Here is a 14,844-nt window from a genome sequence, read left to right as displayed (position 1 = left end):
AGCTACTTGTGATGCGCAAACAATACTGCCTGCGGCGCAATGCCAGAATCGCTCAGAAGACGTTGCGCTTGAAGCAACATCATAAAACCCCCGATTGTTGAAGCCCATCTTTTATCATGTAGCGATAGGGTCCATGGCGAATGGCGTCGACAGTAGTTGTAGAGGGCTTGGCGATGGCACAAGCCGAAGGAAGAGAAATGAAAGAGAAATAAAGAGAGGTGATAAACGACGAAGGGCAATTGATTTACTTACAATATTGCTTCTGAAAGCCTCGTAGTTTTTAGGAGGTGGATGTTGTAATTTTATTCTTTTTTTTCTTCTGGTCCAGCCGAGACGCGGGGAAGGTGATCGTAGGAAATCGCAAGTTTTGGATTGTTGTTCGCCTTTGACAGATTGAGAAAGGAAAATGGAAAAAACGAGAGGCGTCAGAGGCCGGGGTTTTCGCTGGAGCTCGACACCGCTTTGATCAGCTCCTCGTGAAGTTGCCCAAAGCTCGTGGTATCACCAGGGCCAGGGTAACGGCTTACAGCTTTCGCACGGATGTCACAGCGGTAACGAGCGAGGAGGGAAAAAACAAGGACGGTCGGCAGCGTCAAGCGCCGAAGAGTCGGGCGAATTGAATGGTGGTAACGACGAAGAAGCCGTTGGCGACAGCAAGGGAATTGGTTGAAGCGAGTGAGTGAAGTTTGGAAACTCCCATGAGGAAGAGAGAGAAAGAGCTTGCGGAAGCGAGAAGAGATGAGCGCGTTCTTGGCTTCGACATTGTCTCCGGCACTGCTCCAGCTTCTGGGCTTCAGGGGAGCCACTCAGTAGCTTCGCAGCTGGCGCCAATCGAGGTCCAGGTTCGTGATGCTAGGCGACCCCCGGCCCCGTTTCGCCTCTCCACAGGCACATCCCATCTAACCAGCCCTGGCCAGCAATCATGTCATGGCGATTGGAGGTCTCCTGCTGGGCCTCTGAAGCTCCCCTGGCGAGCTTGAAACACGACACACCTCCCGTCAGTGGTGGTACTAGCGCTGTGGCAGTAGCACGAGTACGTACAGTATTAGCTGTTTGAATCAACAGGATGCCTCCTCGAGATCTTGGCGGCGGATGGCGGAACATAATAGAGTTGAAACTCTGCGGCACCTGCGGCTGCTGATCCGTCTTGATCTTGATTCCATTAGTGATTGCAGGAAAAAAGCTCCGCTGTACTATCGCAAGACGGCACTTGGAGAAACACGGGCTGGGTCCTGAGGCATGAAGCACACGTCGGTACCGATACGAGTACGTCCAGCAAGGAAATTACTGCCTGATATTTCTACCTAGCAGCCAAGTACTACTGCTGCTACAGTTACTACTACAGGTACTCGCAACTCGGGACGCGAATGCTTGGATGATGTTTATTAAGACGGACATTAATCTTCTTCGCAGGCTTGGCCTGGACCCCCAGATTGACGGCATATTATTACATGCATTGCTGTGCTTGCTCGCATAATGGCACTTGTATTCGCACGCAAAGCAGGGGGGCAACGCCTGCATCCTCCGCACCTCACATGGCCCCGTCTAATGAGATTTTCTTTGTTGCTGATGAAACAAAACCAGGCCAACAAGGAACGGGCTAGCGATGATTTACCCCAACAAGAAGAAAAGAAAAGAAATTGAGAGGCCAAACACGACAACAAACCGAGATACAAGGACAGCATCTAGGGCAGAATTGTATACTTTCAGATCGGGCCTAACGAGCACAGATTGAGCCGCGCGACCTCCAAAAAAGAAAAAAGGCCGACTGAGCAAAGCGAAATCTATACCATCTCAGGGTCCGGCTCCAAATTCTCATCCCCATCGCGGAGCTTTGTCCAAATCTTGGCGCCGACTCCAAACTCGCTCCCCTTCCAATCCCTGCAAGTGTTTAAAATTGCAGGTTCCGCTTCCAGTTCGCCATGCGACTTCGTCACACTATCCAGACGCCGCCAATCATGCTCCGGCACTGGTTTCCATGGAGGGTCCTCCCTTCTCGCGTGAAAACGTGAAACTGCTCGCTGGAGTTTTTCGACAAGGACCACAAAAACCCGCCGCCAACCTTAGCTACATGAACGAGGCTGACCCTAGCTCCAATAGCACGAGAAAACAATGTCTGGCGAGTACAAGAATGTCTTGAATTACTCGTGCTCGACAAGCCTCTGTTCGAGAATTTGCAATTACGAATAGCTTCACAACCAACCATAACACACCAGCGAGAATGTCAAGATAACCCAAAGCAGCCGATTGTCGTCGCAAATATGAGTGGTATATCGTCCATCTATACTCGTACACACATATACATACAGTACATTTTACCATCGTCAAACCTGACCAGTATAATTCGAATGCCTGCCGAACGCTCTTGTTCCCTCCGCTTTTTCCGTCTATAAAGAAGCAATGCGGTCCAGCGCCTCTCTCTATCAAAATAGTTGGGAGCATGGTGGATAAAAAAGGATGAAAGGAGAATGAAAATAACAATAACAATAGCAGCCGCCCATCAATGTTTTACAGAGAGTCATTCCTTTACCCTTCGAATATATCGGGCTGCTCTTCCAAGCCGTACTGCGTCATACGCTTCACGCGACGCTCCATCTCATCTTCCATGCCGCCACCCAGGCCGAGCAGCTGCCGCAGCTTGAAGAAATAGAATGCAATATCTGACAAAGTCATGACCGACTTGAAGATGACGTGGCGCCATACGTTGTTCATTCGCTGTATCCAGGGAAGATTGGGGTCCTCGTACAGGCTACGGCTCGCCCACTCGCCCATCATCTTGATGCGGTTGACGGGCGAACCCAGGAACTGATTGTTGCCCTGGACGATGCGCATGTTGCGGCCAATGAAAACAAGCTCCTTGGGCCACTTATCTTCGTCCGCAAGAATGTCTCGAATCCCTTGCTTCATCTTTCGCTGCATGACATAATGTTTCTCCGCCCTGGTCAGACCCTGTAGCTCCTTCAAATCTTTCTGCATGACATTTTCGCCGCCTTCGTAAGGCTTCATCAGCGTAGCACTGGCAAATAAATCTGCTGCCTTGATGCCCCACTGTCCGGTGACGTCGGCAATAGCTTTGTTGTCAAAAGTCATAAGAGCCTTCCAGAACTTGGCATATTGGTGGCGGAATGTCGGCGTCATGTATACATAGAGGCCATGGTCAATCAAGACCAATTCGGCACGGCCATTAGGAAGTCGTCGAATGAAGATATTTCCTGGGTGAGGATCGCAGTGAACAACACCCCATTTGAAAATTTGAGCAGAAAAGAGATCAACCATGGTAGTCATGACCTCCTTGGTGCTTAGACCAAGGCCTCCTCTTCCATGTAAGCCCTTCCACTCCTGGCGCTCTGGCTTGATCTTCTCTCTGTGGGCTTCTGTACGCAGTTGACGGCGGGCAAGATCCATATCAATGACCGGCAAAGGGGTGCCTGCTCCTGGGCTGCCTTTTCCACGTCCGCCTAGCCATCTTGATGTCATGGCCTTCTTATCCCACAGCCTGATGCCCTCTATCCACTCAGTTGTCAAGACTCGCTTCGTGGTAAGATCGGAATACACGGTGGGGATGTATACCCGTCCCTTTAAACGGCTCTCTGAGTTGACCAGCTGGCGCATCGTTTCCGAATTCTTGGCCTCGCTCAAAAAATCTGTCTCTAGCTCTATGCGCTCGGAGATGAACGGTACTAAGGTGTAGAGGGGAAGGTCGAATTGCTTCGAAAGTATCCATGTCACAGTCCTTTTGTAATCACGCATGTTAGTACTTTATATTGCAGTCAGTCGGCAGAGGGGGGGATAACTCAGCGACATACTTGAAAGTCCAGAGATCCGACGCAATTTGCTTTGCAATCTCTGGTTTCTGAATCTTGACGGCCACTTCTCTGCCATCCGGAAGCCTTGCCCAGTGAACCTGTGCAACACTTGCACTCGCGCGAGCCTTTCTCTCCATGACGCCATAGCCCTCTTTCCCGGTGAAGCTGACTCCGAATACTTCCTCTACACTCTTCCCAAAATCTTTTTGGATGACTGCCTCCACGGCTTTCCAGTCGTCTTGTGGCGCATCATCGAACATCCTAGCAAACATCCTCTGGAATTCAGGCGGCAGAACCGCACTCTGCATGGCAATTGCCTGGCCAATTTTGAGGTACAATCCACCGTTTTCCCGGAGCAGGTTGCAAAGCCTTTCGGCATTACGCAAGTGAAGGTCAGCCACGGTGCCTCCCGTCCATGGTTCCGGCCGGAAGTTGATCTTATAGTCCAGCGCAGCAAGCGCAGCCGTACCAAACGTGCGAAGCGATCGCCCCAGGCTAGATGCGTATACCTGTGAATCTACCGTATAGATGGCACCGCCCACGGCCACTGTTATGAGAAATCGACGCCCCCATTTCCGGCTGCGTTTGTACTGCTTGGCAGCTCGCGGTGCTCCAAGATCGGCGGGGGATGGTGGCCGCAGTGGCTGGAATGGCCCTGAGCTCTGGAGACGCCGTACGAGGACCTGGTTGCGCAGCAGAGCCTGTCTCGAGAGGCCCAAGCCGCTGCTGCGACAAAGCATGCTGGGCATTCGTCAAAATTTCAATTGGCCCTACCGCGGCGTCATTCGGGAGGAGGAGGGGAGGTTATAAAGAGGAGCGGAGTTTGGAAAATGTCGTCAAGATCTGCTGAGTGAGATGGTGGCGGTAGTTTGGAAGGATTTCCCGCCGCGGCATTTTGTGGCGCCTCGGATCCGCCATCGGGGCCGGTATTGCGGTAGGTCCGAGGTTTGTCCATTTGATACAGGGAGCCGTGGGCGTGAGTTGGTTGTCAATTTTCTGTGTAATTAAAATGCTGTATCATTTTTGGCTTCTTTACATGCTGCTTGGTTTACGAGGACTGTAGTTTACTAGATTATTGGCTATGGGGTGTATTATCACCTATCAACTGAGTCGTATCCTTGCTAGTGAATTTATAGTGATAGAGCTTAGTTTATGCATTAAATGCTACGAGTTCTATCAACTAAACAAAAGAAAAACTCATACTACATATAGAATATTATGCTGTAAGATGACACAAAAAATTCATTAATAATCGCGACATGAATGGGATGTGTTAATACCGACACAGCTGCCTTAATTCTCTGTATCGCGAGAAGAATGATTAGTGATTTAGGGTAGGCTCCAGCATGTGACGACATTCATTTCACTTGACGCGGAATGAGATAAGATAAGATGGCTGGCGCCAAGGCATGGCCCGCTTCACTGCAGCTATTCTTGGAGCTAGCACTAGTGGTATCGAAACCACTGCATCAGATCGACTGATTCAGCTGCAGGTGGACTTTTCTGGCATCGGATACTACTGCAGCCCAAGTATAATCGCACGACTTGTATGCGGAGAGTGTCTTTCACAACTCGGTGAAAAGTTGCTCAGATGGGCTTAGATGGTCTATTTGAATAGGATAAACTACATGTGACGACTTTAGACAGCATCGTACCTGAGTTAGCCGCTCTCTATTGATAAGTCTATATGGATTATAAGAGCTGACGTTATGAACAAATGGATGATTTAATAACGGAATCTTGTTTTACTCTCCAAGTCAATGAGTCAACTGGATGAAGCTGGCGATGAAATAGAGAAGCGGGTGGGAGTAGTTGAAACAGGAGGGGCGATCGCATATAAGCTTTGGCGAAAGATTGGCAGCGGCAAGTTTTGAAGCTGCATCCCTAGCCAAAGCCATTATGCAAGCTTTAAAACAACACCTTCAAAGCTATTAATAGTAAGTTCAACCACCGAGGCGCAGTATTACTGTATACCCTATGTTGATAATGCTACCAACTGATGACTTACACTTACAAGATACGACAAGCTACTTCGTAAGCGAAACTGATAGCAAAGCCATCTGTTCTAGCCATTTGCGGATCCCCTTAGCTTCATCTTTTCCCTTAGCGCTAGAGCACAACACGGAGCTGGTCCCTCCGGCCAAGGTGAACCCGCACAAAGCCCAGCAGGGGTAGCGGCAGAGGCAGAGAGGGGGCATCGTTTCGTAACCGCTGCATCATTGGAGCAGTGGCGAAACCATGAGTGCGTGATCGCTGGGGAAGAGTCTCTCGCCCTGCCGCTCTGTGTGGCGCTGACGCTGAGAGTCGCTACAGACGCCGTACGAGGAAGAGAGGCATTGCTGGCGTTGGCGTTTGCTGCGTCAATTGTCGCAACGACGGCCCAATAGCGCCCATTTACGATGGCAATGGCCCCCTGTGCAAAAACGAAGCCGTCCAAAGCAGATTAGGACAAACTCGGAGCGCATGCCGGAAGAATATGCTGCTAATTGATCTGGAAGCACACCAAAAGCCCGTCGCTACTCATTTCACGGCCAACCGACCTGCTCGAAGCGGGCAAGCTAGAGCAGAGGAACCGTCTTTATCTAAAGGGCCCTTACCCTCTCCCCTTTCTCTTATAGTAGACTTTGGACGGCATGCTTAACCGAATGTTGGTCGTACTCGTACCTAAGTGCTAGCATTAGCCGATGACTTGCAGCGCATCATTTCAATAGTGCGGCCCCAACGAAAGCCACCAGGCGACATCTTAGCAAGGAGCTCAGCATGGGGAAAATCTGCGTGGCGCTGATGAGGACGGACATGTATGTATAGCAAAATGCGGGTCGGAGATACTACATACAGTATCAAGTAATCAAGTATCAACAATTGATTGCAGCACAAGGCAATTTTAGAACCCACTGAGGTAGCGAGCAGCAGCTTGAGCGGGTTTGTGATACCCGACGTTTAATAGTGCACCTGGTGTACCTGGAGAGCCCAGCAAATTACAGGGGACCAGGAACGCGTAATATTACTGCCACAGCAAATGTTCATGCGACGACCGAGTTCTGTGCACCCAGCATTGTCATCGTATTAGCACAAATAAAAAAATTAGAATTCTCGTCATTGAAAAGCCTCTGGTTATACGGGATCATGTGCCCTCGTATCACAATTGGGCGCACGCAAGATTTGAGCCTTCCAAACTCAAATTTCATTTCCGTCCATGCATGTTGGTCGGGATCATCGACTCTGGCCCGTGGCGAGTCTGTGCCTGTGCCTGTCTCTGTGCCTGTGACATACGTGTATTGCCCGTGTACCGCGCCTGCTAAATTGCGTGCTTCGCTACATCCCACTCGCCCGCCCTGCGCCATGAGGGTCAGCGCTATGCTCGTCTGAGGCCTAGCAGCCCGCGAACGGCGCTGTGGATTCGCTCGTCTGTCCCAGTTCGGGGCTTCGTGTGGGGGGCTCTGGTTGGCTGAGATGCGCTAGACTGCGCTATGAGACAGGCACCTTAGCGCTGCATCCATCTACAACGTTTAGCCTCCAACGCGCCTGTGGGAGCGAGCGAGACAGTGCAGCGCTTCTCTCCACCCGCCTCCAGGATCATCACCAAATTTCCATCCTCCCCCCCTTCCAACGCTCTGCTCTGCTCTGTTTTTTTTTGTGTTGCTGTTTGCCGAAGACCTCCAAATTTCACCCAGACGGCGGGCCCACCTGGAGCAAACAGCAGTATCCGGGCAGTCATTTTTTCTGCCCTCCCCAGCTCGTTTCGCTGTTGCTACTGCCGGTGACCCTGTTTCACTCCTTCACGTAGGGCGGCTTTCTTTGCTTCTCTGTTTACAATCCGTCGAAACCGTCGCCCTTTGCCATCTCCCGAAGCTGCTTTGGATTATGTGGAGGATCATGAGAATAACAGCACCGTAACGCATTTTGGGCGCCATTCATTCGTTCAACCAGTTCGCGCACAATACCAGTGCATGCGACAATTCTCCGTACCTGGTAGCCAGGATCAACAGGGGACTCCTAGACGACGACTACAACGACGACACCATCTATTCTAATATTCCTCGCTACACTCTCTTTTGGATTTTCTTAGCTTGACAGCAAACTCTCCACCGCTCAAATCGATTCGCCATCTTCCATCTTCTCGCTGGCTCCTAAAGCTTGATCCGCTCTTATTTCGCGTCGCCTAGTCGACGTCTGCTGTTGCTGGGCACACTCTGTCCACCGTCAGCATGCTGCGACCGGCGACGCCCTTGTCAGTGCTGCTTGGGATTGCCTTTGCTTTGCTGCTCCTCTCCGTGATATCGGCACCCATCATTTCGGCTATTCCACTCGGCAGCTTCAACAATGTTCAGTTTGGCGTCTTTGGCTTCTGCAAGCCCTCGGGCTGTAGCAGCGTTGGCATCGGCTACGATATTGGTGAGAATCAAGCTTCTCCCTCCTCCCTCCTCTTCTCCTATCTGCCTGTCCATCATCAGCAGGCTTTACCCGGCACAATGGCTAACAATTACATACAACATTACAGGTAGCGTGATCGCCAATCAAAGGTCTCAGGATTTCGACCTGCCCAGCGGTGTTCGCCATACGCTCTCTACAATCCTGATTCTTCACCCCGTGGCCGCATTCCTCACGCTAGTCATGTTTTTCATGGCTGTTGCTTCCCACTTCCGCGCCGCTTCCCACTCGGCAAAGTATCTGCTCGCCTTTCTTATTTTCAACCTCATCACTTTCCTCGTCTGTCTTGCCACTTTTGTCATCGATGTCTTGCTCTTCATTCCTCACCTGGCATGGGGCACCTACATCGTCATCGCGGCCACGGCCTTGGTTTTCCTGAGCTTACTCGTCTCATGTGCTATGCGACGCACTCTGATCAGTCGAAAAGATCAAAGGAGGAGGATCGCAGAGAATGCAGAGATGAATGCTCAAAACTTCTATAACCGAGAGGAAGAGGAGCCCAAATCTACCTTTGTCATGACAACCCAGCCCACCGTGCCAACCATTAGCGGCGGAAGTGGCACGCAAGACACTCTGCCTGCATTCGCCACGTATGAGTCTCAGCGGGACGACCAGATCAGCGACGAGCACATTCCTCTGACACAGCGAACTACGTCTGAGAGGTCGAACAATGGGATGCAGCCCATGGCCGCTGACATGGCCGTGGTACCAGGCAGTGACTTTGGCGGCCCATATAACGGGCCGCAGAGGTCTCAATCGCAGGACCCATATGGCAACTATCCTAATAATGCCTACGGAGCAGCGGCTGGACAGCCTTATGACCGTATGAATCGCGGCCCCACCAGACAGGCAACCGACCCCTCTAATGGATATCGCGGTGGCCGTGGTGGCCGTGGCGGCTACGGTCCCCCCATGAGAGGACGCGGCGGTGGCTATGGCCCTCCCGGCCGAGGTGGATACGGCCCCCGTGGTGGTCGCGGAGGAGGAGGAGGAGGTTATGGACCGCAGTCTCGCGGTGGCTATTATAACATGTCCAGAGACGGAGTCACACGCAGTCCTCCACCTATGAATTACTCCAACGACAACATGGTTAGCCAATATAACAGGCTGCCACAGCAACAGCAGGGCTACGTCGACGAACAAGGCCTTTATGCTGGGTCCCAACAGGCACAGTCTGATCCTTCAGTAAATTATCCGGCACCGAGTCGCAGCGCCAGCGCCAGCGACAACAGCAATAGCAACAGATTTATGCCGTATCGGCCGGATTCCGAATTGCCCAGGGCAGAATCCCCCCCACCGCTTCCTGAACCGACTGAGTCTGCTATTTCATCATCAGGACAGGCGATCGAGATGGACGCAACACCGGTTGCTGGTAACCTCAGGGATAGCGATACGGACGTCGCTGGGATGGTGAATCTCCAGCAGGGCAAGAAGCTTTCATCCCCACGGAGAGAGACGTTTGCTAGCGAAGCAAGCAGATATTCTCAAGACGAGTATGCGCCATCACTTGATGCTCTTGACATTAAATCAGATTTACTAACGAGTCTTAGGCAAAACATTGCACAGCGAGCCGCATGGAATCAAGAGAAGGGGAGAAGCTCGCCTCACGTGGCACCTCTGGCACCTCTCGCAGGGACACGCCGAGGACCTACGCCTGATCTCTCTGGCACCACTGCTCCGGTAGCCAACGCCAAGGGCCCTGGCAATTACTACGAAGATGTTGATCCACGGTTTGACCAGACCGCGCATACTCCTCCAGGTCGTCGGTCACCACCGCCGCTACGAATTCAACCAACTACAGAAGTCGACTACGAGGAGATGCGAGCTGCTGGTGGCGGAACCCGCAGTCCCGCAGAGTCAGAGCATTCTAACTTTACGTCTATTTCACAGCGTGGCATTAACCCGCAATGGAATCCACCCCCAATGCCGGCGCGCAGGCCATTACAGCAGCGTCAAGACATGCTTCTAGATAATCCTGACTTTAAGCTTCCCGGGGGCCGATCGGCAGCCGCAGGAAAACGAAGATTACCAGGCATGACCCCTGACAGCGCGTATCCGGGCCGCTAGGTGTAGTTCTGGCATGTGTCATTGCTCAATACCCCCCTTTCCCCGAATATCTTTGCTTGCTTTGAAGGCTTGAGCTCAGCCGGATTTATAAGGGTCGAGCTGATGGGCCACTGCCGTTGCATTTCTTCTCTCTCCTTTTTTTAACCTTTCCACATTCTCTTCCTCCACATAGTTTAAATCAGCCTTTGGAAATTTAATGTCGACCCTTTTCTTCTTCAACCTACGACAGCAACTTTTGGCCTTGATCTAATCCACAGCTTGTCATACTGTATGGCGCTCGCGCCTCAGGATATACACTGCTTTCGGCACAATTTTTCATTTTACTACGTGTCTTACTTCTATCTTGTGCACTGCGATAGCCCTCTCGATCTGGAGAGTGAGCGACGAGTGCATTCTTCTTCTTCTTTACGATATTGCGACGAACGATACCTCTTATGGGACGTGAAGGATTCGACGCTTGAGATTAATAGATAACACTTTTGTGAGGACGATTTGGCTATCTTTGATGCGGGGGCTTTGTCTTTTTTTTTTTTTTTAACCCTTTTTCTTTTTTAAAGTCTGACAATTCGGGAAGCGCATCTTGATCATACCCAGGGAGGAATACTAGGAATGAATTGAAAAGTATCAAGACTTTATTGAGCCTTTGTTTTCTTGTTCTTTTTTTTTTTTTTTTTTTTTTATAAAAAAAAACCATTGGCCAAGGAAATGTTACATAGTACATGCAGCTATAGGATAGCGAACAGATGAAGACAATAGGTGAACAATATATCAATGTGAACAAAATGCAGTGCTGCGTCAAAGAAATTAGAGACGCAGAGGTGAACATGATTGTAGATTCGGAGACCCAAGCAGTATTTAGAGTCCATGTAGAACAGGATAGTCTATTTATCTGCCGCCAGAATCTGTCTTCAAAAATCGTCAATTAGAAGAATGCGATTATTATATCGACCATCACCAGCGCCATAGACATCGTCATCTTCACCTACCGTCAATACAGTTTGTGAGCGGAGAGGGTGACGCCAGTTAAACTTTTTCTTTTCTTTTCCTTTTTTCTTATCCTTTTAATCGAATTATTTGTTGAGCGTATGTACTCCCAAGTCTCTTGGACAAAAAACTTTTGCTGTTAATTAAGCTTGCGCGGTTCAATAACTAGCAGACTCTTGGTTTTAGTTTTGAAGTCAAAAATGATTCACTGACGATAGCTTCATAGCGAAAAGACGTCGAATGAGCTAGCTTAGCCGCTAATATCCACACAAACTATAGACGGCACTCAGAGCGGCTGTAGAAGTATCCTATTACCTTTGTTTTATAATGTTAATTGGCTTTCACGTAGCCACTCTCATCGAACCTTGATAGCCTCTTGGCTCTGCTCACTTCACTTTGGCCTCACTTTTTGGTTTGGAGGCACCCGTCTTCCGTTTTTCCAGTATTCTGCATCATTTTCGGCGCATATACCGTTTCTTTCTTCTTTCTTTCTTCATAATGCTTTCCACCGCCTTCTCCGTGGCCGTTTGTATAATCGTTTGGCTATTAAATCTCGTCTCCTTGGACATTCAAACGGTAAGAAGTCTTCCTCAAGTCTTCCTAATGTCACTTATACCTCCTCCTTTCCCATCTTATCAATCTTATCAGCAATCACCTACGATAGTATCTGAGGAAGGAACTACCCAACTGGTTGTGCCCCAACGCTTTTCTATTTAATTCTCCCACTTTTCTTGCACCCCCCCTCTCTGCCCTAGCCTACTCGCTCTTTATACCCTTATCCCCCTCACCCTTTCTGTCTCTCTTCCATCGTTGCCTCTCTTCCGTATTTTCTGCACACTGCCAACTTCCTCTTGCGCTTCGCCTCACTGGATCGTGGTTGTTGATTCATTGGGAAACTTTCACTATCACAGAGCCGCATCTTGGAGAAGACTCTTTTGGCATCCACATGCCCGCTTGACGCATCAATTCATTTAGCCACTGCTTGGATCTGACTATCCTCTTTGGCTTCAACGTTGAATTGTAATATCCGACTTCACCCCTTTCATTTTTCTCTTCTCTTCTATGTTTCGTGTTTCTTATTTCCCAGGGATATGTAAACGGCCGCTCTCAGTCTCTTTTCCTTTCTCTTTCTTTTCTCGCTTGGTTCGCTTCATTACTGACATGAACCTTCCTGCAGATTGTCATTCTTATCACAGTTCAAATTCTCTCTCGCCAGGTGGCAACCATCCGACTGAGAAGAAAGACAGGAACCACGCTGTATCCAACAATGGACAACGACTCTTCTTCCCTAACTCTGCCTTTCCAATCTCCTGTGGCGTCTGGCTCTGTACCCTCGTTAACAACCTATACGACGGCGGGAACCATCTACAATCCCAGCTCTTCTCAGCGGCTCCAGCCCCCTGCTCGTCGTGGCCGTTTGCTCAAGGCGACATCGGATTTTGATAGCCTGAAATTCACCAACCCTCCTCTCCCTAGACACCAGCCTGATGCATTGCATAGACTCTATATGAGTGAAAATCTTGCCCAGACTCAGGTTCCCCCGGATCGACAAATCTCCTACGAGCCTCTGCAGCAGAACTATGATCGCGCTGTCAGCCCCGTGAATGCTCAGGATCAAGCGCCCAGAATGTCGTTATCCATGAGCGGACAGTCGTCCGCTCCCATGTTTGACGCCAAGGGCAAAGGCATCGCGGTCGATGCAAACTCCAGTGATGATGAGGACAGCACCGTAACCAATGCCCTCGCGAAAATGACCACCAAATCTCTCCAAAACTTGGCCTCGTACCCGAACCCGAACCAAAAGAGCGCTCAGAAGGCGCTTCTTCGGGGGTCAAAGCCAAGAGTGAACAACGCATTGAATATACCATCTAGACTGGATACACCATCCATCTATCGTAATGTGAGCCCTATTGGAGGAAGCGCTCCCCTGCGTGAATATTTACCGCCACACATGAGATCGCGGCACGCTTTCTCGGATCCTGCCACCTTTCGCTTCCCAAAATCTCTGAATTATCCTCGAGTATCAATATCGGAAACGGAAGCAAACGCCGATTACAATATCGTTGTATCATCGTCTCGGCTTTCGACTCCGTCTATCCAAAGTGACAGCTCGGACCTCCATCTTTCAGCATCCATGAGCCTCGCCTCGAGCCTCGGTGCCCCTAAGCCATTGACTGCGGGCCCGCCCGGTCAACGCCAATATCGCCCTTCGACATTCGAGTCGATATTCAAGGTGCTCGGCACCAATCCAACAGATTCTCAAGATAGCATCGCCCAAGCTCAAGAAGAAAATGACTATCTTTTCATTGACTCGTTGCACAAACTCACTGAAACTCCAGCGACTACTCAAGATTACATTGAACAAGATGAAGAATTTATCCCATGGCCCGAAGTGTCGAATACCGATGCTCTCGGACCCACGCTAACATACAATCGAACTAGAGATAAAGTTACAGAAAATTCGGCTCTTCCTATAGATCCTCTACACTATTATCCTGGCTATTCCGACTTTGAAGATTCTCTCGATCCAGATGAGCTGCAATACCCTAGTGTGCCATCCAAGTGGCCCTACCAAGCCAATGGTAATGGAGATGGAGAGGGGTTATACTATTCCGATACTCAAAAGGACGCCTATTTCAACTCGATTGACTCTTTCACTCCACAGGCTACAGCCACATCTTCTCTATTCGAGAGTTGGTCTGATCACTACAAAAAAGAACCCCGCGAGCTGACCACCCCCATGTTTCCTCAGTGTATGGGACATCCGGCCTGGCTGACCGAGGCTGAGTTACGAGAGCGAACTAGACAGCTGCATATCAAATGGTACGCGGCAACTGGCTTGCTTGGAGACGCTTATCCACTTCCAAAGCCTATCGTTGAACCCACCTACCCACCAAAGCCAAAGAATATTTATGGTGCCGTTGGCGACGGGCGTCCCTCAAAGACAAGCTCTACTTGTGAAGAAAGTGACGAGGCATCTATGAAAAATATGCCATCGGAGTCTAGTGAGAACAGTATTGTGAATGACCACCTCGCACTCTTGGGAGAAGTTCTAAGCCGAGCTAATTGATACCGTGAAGAGGAAAATCGAACGAAAATGGAAATTATGAAAATGGCCAATAGATATGAATACTTATGGGTAATGCGGTAATGGGGAGCAAGAGGATTAGTTTAATGCTTAGTAGGTAATGGCAGGTGGACGGTTGGATGAATTGAGCAGACTGAATATCGGCCTTGAAGATGAGAGAGAGACGCATGCTGAAGACTTGATCAGCCTATATCACAGAGATGCTGGAACATGAATTTTTAGGACGGCTAATTAGTAATATATCACAGAGCTGTCGCGATACTTGGTTAGGCCTATTTCTCTGTCCACTTGTTTCTACAGTAATCTATGGCGATAGTTGTTGGACTAGCAAGGAGAGGAGTCGGAAAGCTGCCGACAGGTCGATCGTGATGCCTAGCGGCACCGATACGCCGGCTACTGACGTATTTTGCTCCTAATTCCCAGCCTTTCCACATTAGATGAATGTATATTACCAAAATGAGAAAAAGG

The 14,844-nt window shown here is 49.9% G+C and overlaps 3 protein-coding genes across 3 annotated transcripts; 2 read left to right on the top strand and 1 right to left on the bottom strand.

Annotated features, from left to right (window-relative positions):
- Nucleotides 1-2,366: 2,366 nt before the first annotated feature.
- On the bottom strand, nt 2,367-4,721 carry GGI43DRAFT_279209 (ABC1 family-domain-containing protein). The gene is made up of 2 exons (XM_083201203.1): nt 3,807-4,721; nt 2,367-3,733 (listed from the first exon to the last, which is right to left on the bottom strand). Exons 1-2 carry the CDS (start codon nt 4,553-4,555, stop codon nt 2,527-2,529), a joined length of 1,956 nt encoding a protein of 651 aa, XP_083055329.1. The 5' UTR covers nt 4,556-4,721; the 3' UTR covers nt 2,367-2,526.
- Nucleotides 4,722-7,859: 3,138 nt separating this feature from the next.
- On the top strand, nt 7,860-10,439 carry GGI43DRAFT_279178 (SUR7/PalI family-domain-containing protein). Its single transcript, XM_083201202.1, has 3 exons — nt 7,860-8,201; nt 8,308-9,730; nt 9,788-10,439. The coding sequence occupies exons 1-3, from the start codon at nt 8,015-8,017 to the stop codon at nt 10,302-10,304; spliced, it is 2,127 nt and encodes a 708-aa protein (XP_083055328.1). The 5' UTR covers nt 7,860-8,014; the 3' UTR covers nt 10,305-10,439.
- Nucleotides 10,440-12,555: 2,116 nt separating this feature from the next.
- On the top strand, nt 12,556-14,782 carry GGI43DRAFT_431940 (uncharacterized protein; the record flags this gene model as incomplete). The annotated part of the gene is made up of 1 exon (XM_083209493.1): nt 12,556-14,782. The coding sequence occupies one exon, from the start codon at nt 12,556-12,558 to the stop codon at nt 14,356-14,358; it is 1,803 nt and encodes a 600-aa protein (XP_083055327.1). The 3' UTR covers nt 14,359-14,782.
- Nucleotides 14,783-14,844: the final 62 nt, after the last annotated feature.

The sequence above is a fragment of the Trichoderma evansii genome, assembly GCF_050947405.1.
Source record: "Trichoderma evansii strain SZMC 28006 chromosome Unknown GGI43scaffold_38, whole genome shotgun sequence".
Lineage (NCBI taxonomy): Eukaryota > Fungi > Ascomycota > Sordariomycetes > Hypocreales > Hypocreaceae > Trichoderma > Trichoderma evansii.
The sequence above is the reverse complement of the archived record's forward strand: the minus strand, read 5'-3'. Positions and strand labels throughout refer to the sequence as shown.

Coding starts and splice junctions, on each gene's coding strand:
- GGI43DRAFT_279178 (XM_083201202.1), top strand. CDS start 8,015: ATGCTGCGACCGGCGACGCCCTTGTCAGTGCTGCTTGGGATTGCCTTT. Junction 8,202..8,307: donor TGGCATCGGCTACGATATTG/GTGAGAATCAAG, acceptor ACAACATTACAG/GTAGCGTGATCGCCAATCAA. Junction 9,731..9,787: donor AGCAGATATTCTCAAGACGA/GTATGCGCCATC, acceptor AACGAGTCTTAG/GCAAAACATTGCACAGCGAG.
- GGI43DRAFT_279209 (XM_083201203.1), bottom strand. CDS start 4,555: ATGCCCAGCATGCTTTGTCGCAGCAGCGGCTTGGGCCTCTCGAGACAG. Junction 3,734..3,806: donor TCGGATCTCTGGACTTTCAA/GTATGTCGCTGA, acceptor TGATTACAAAAG/GACTGTGACATGGATACTTT.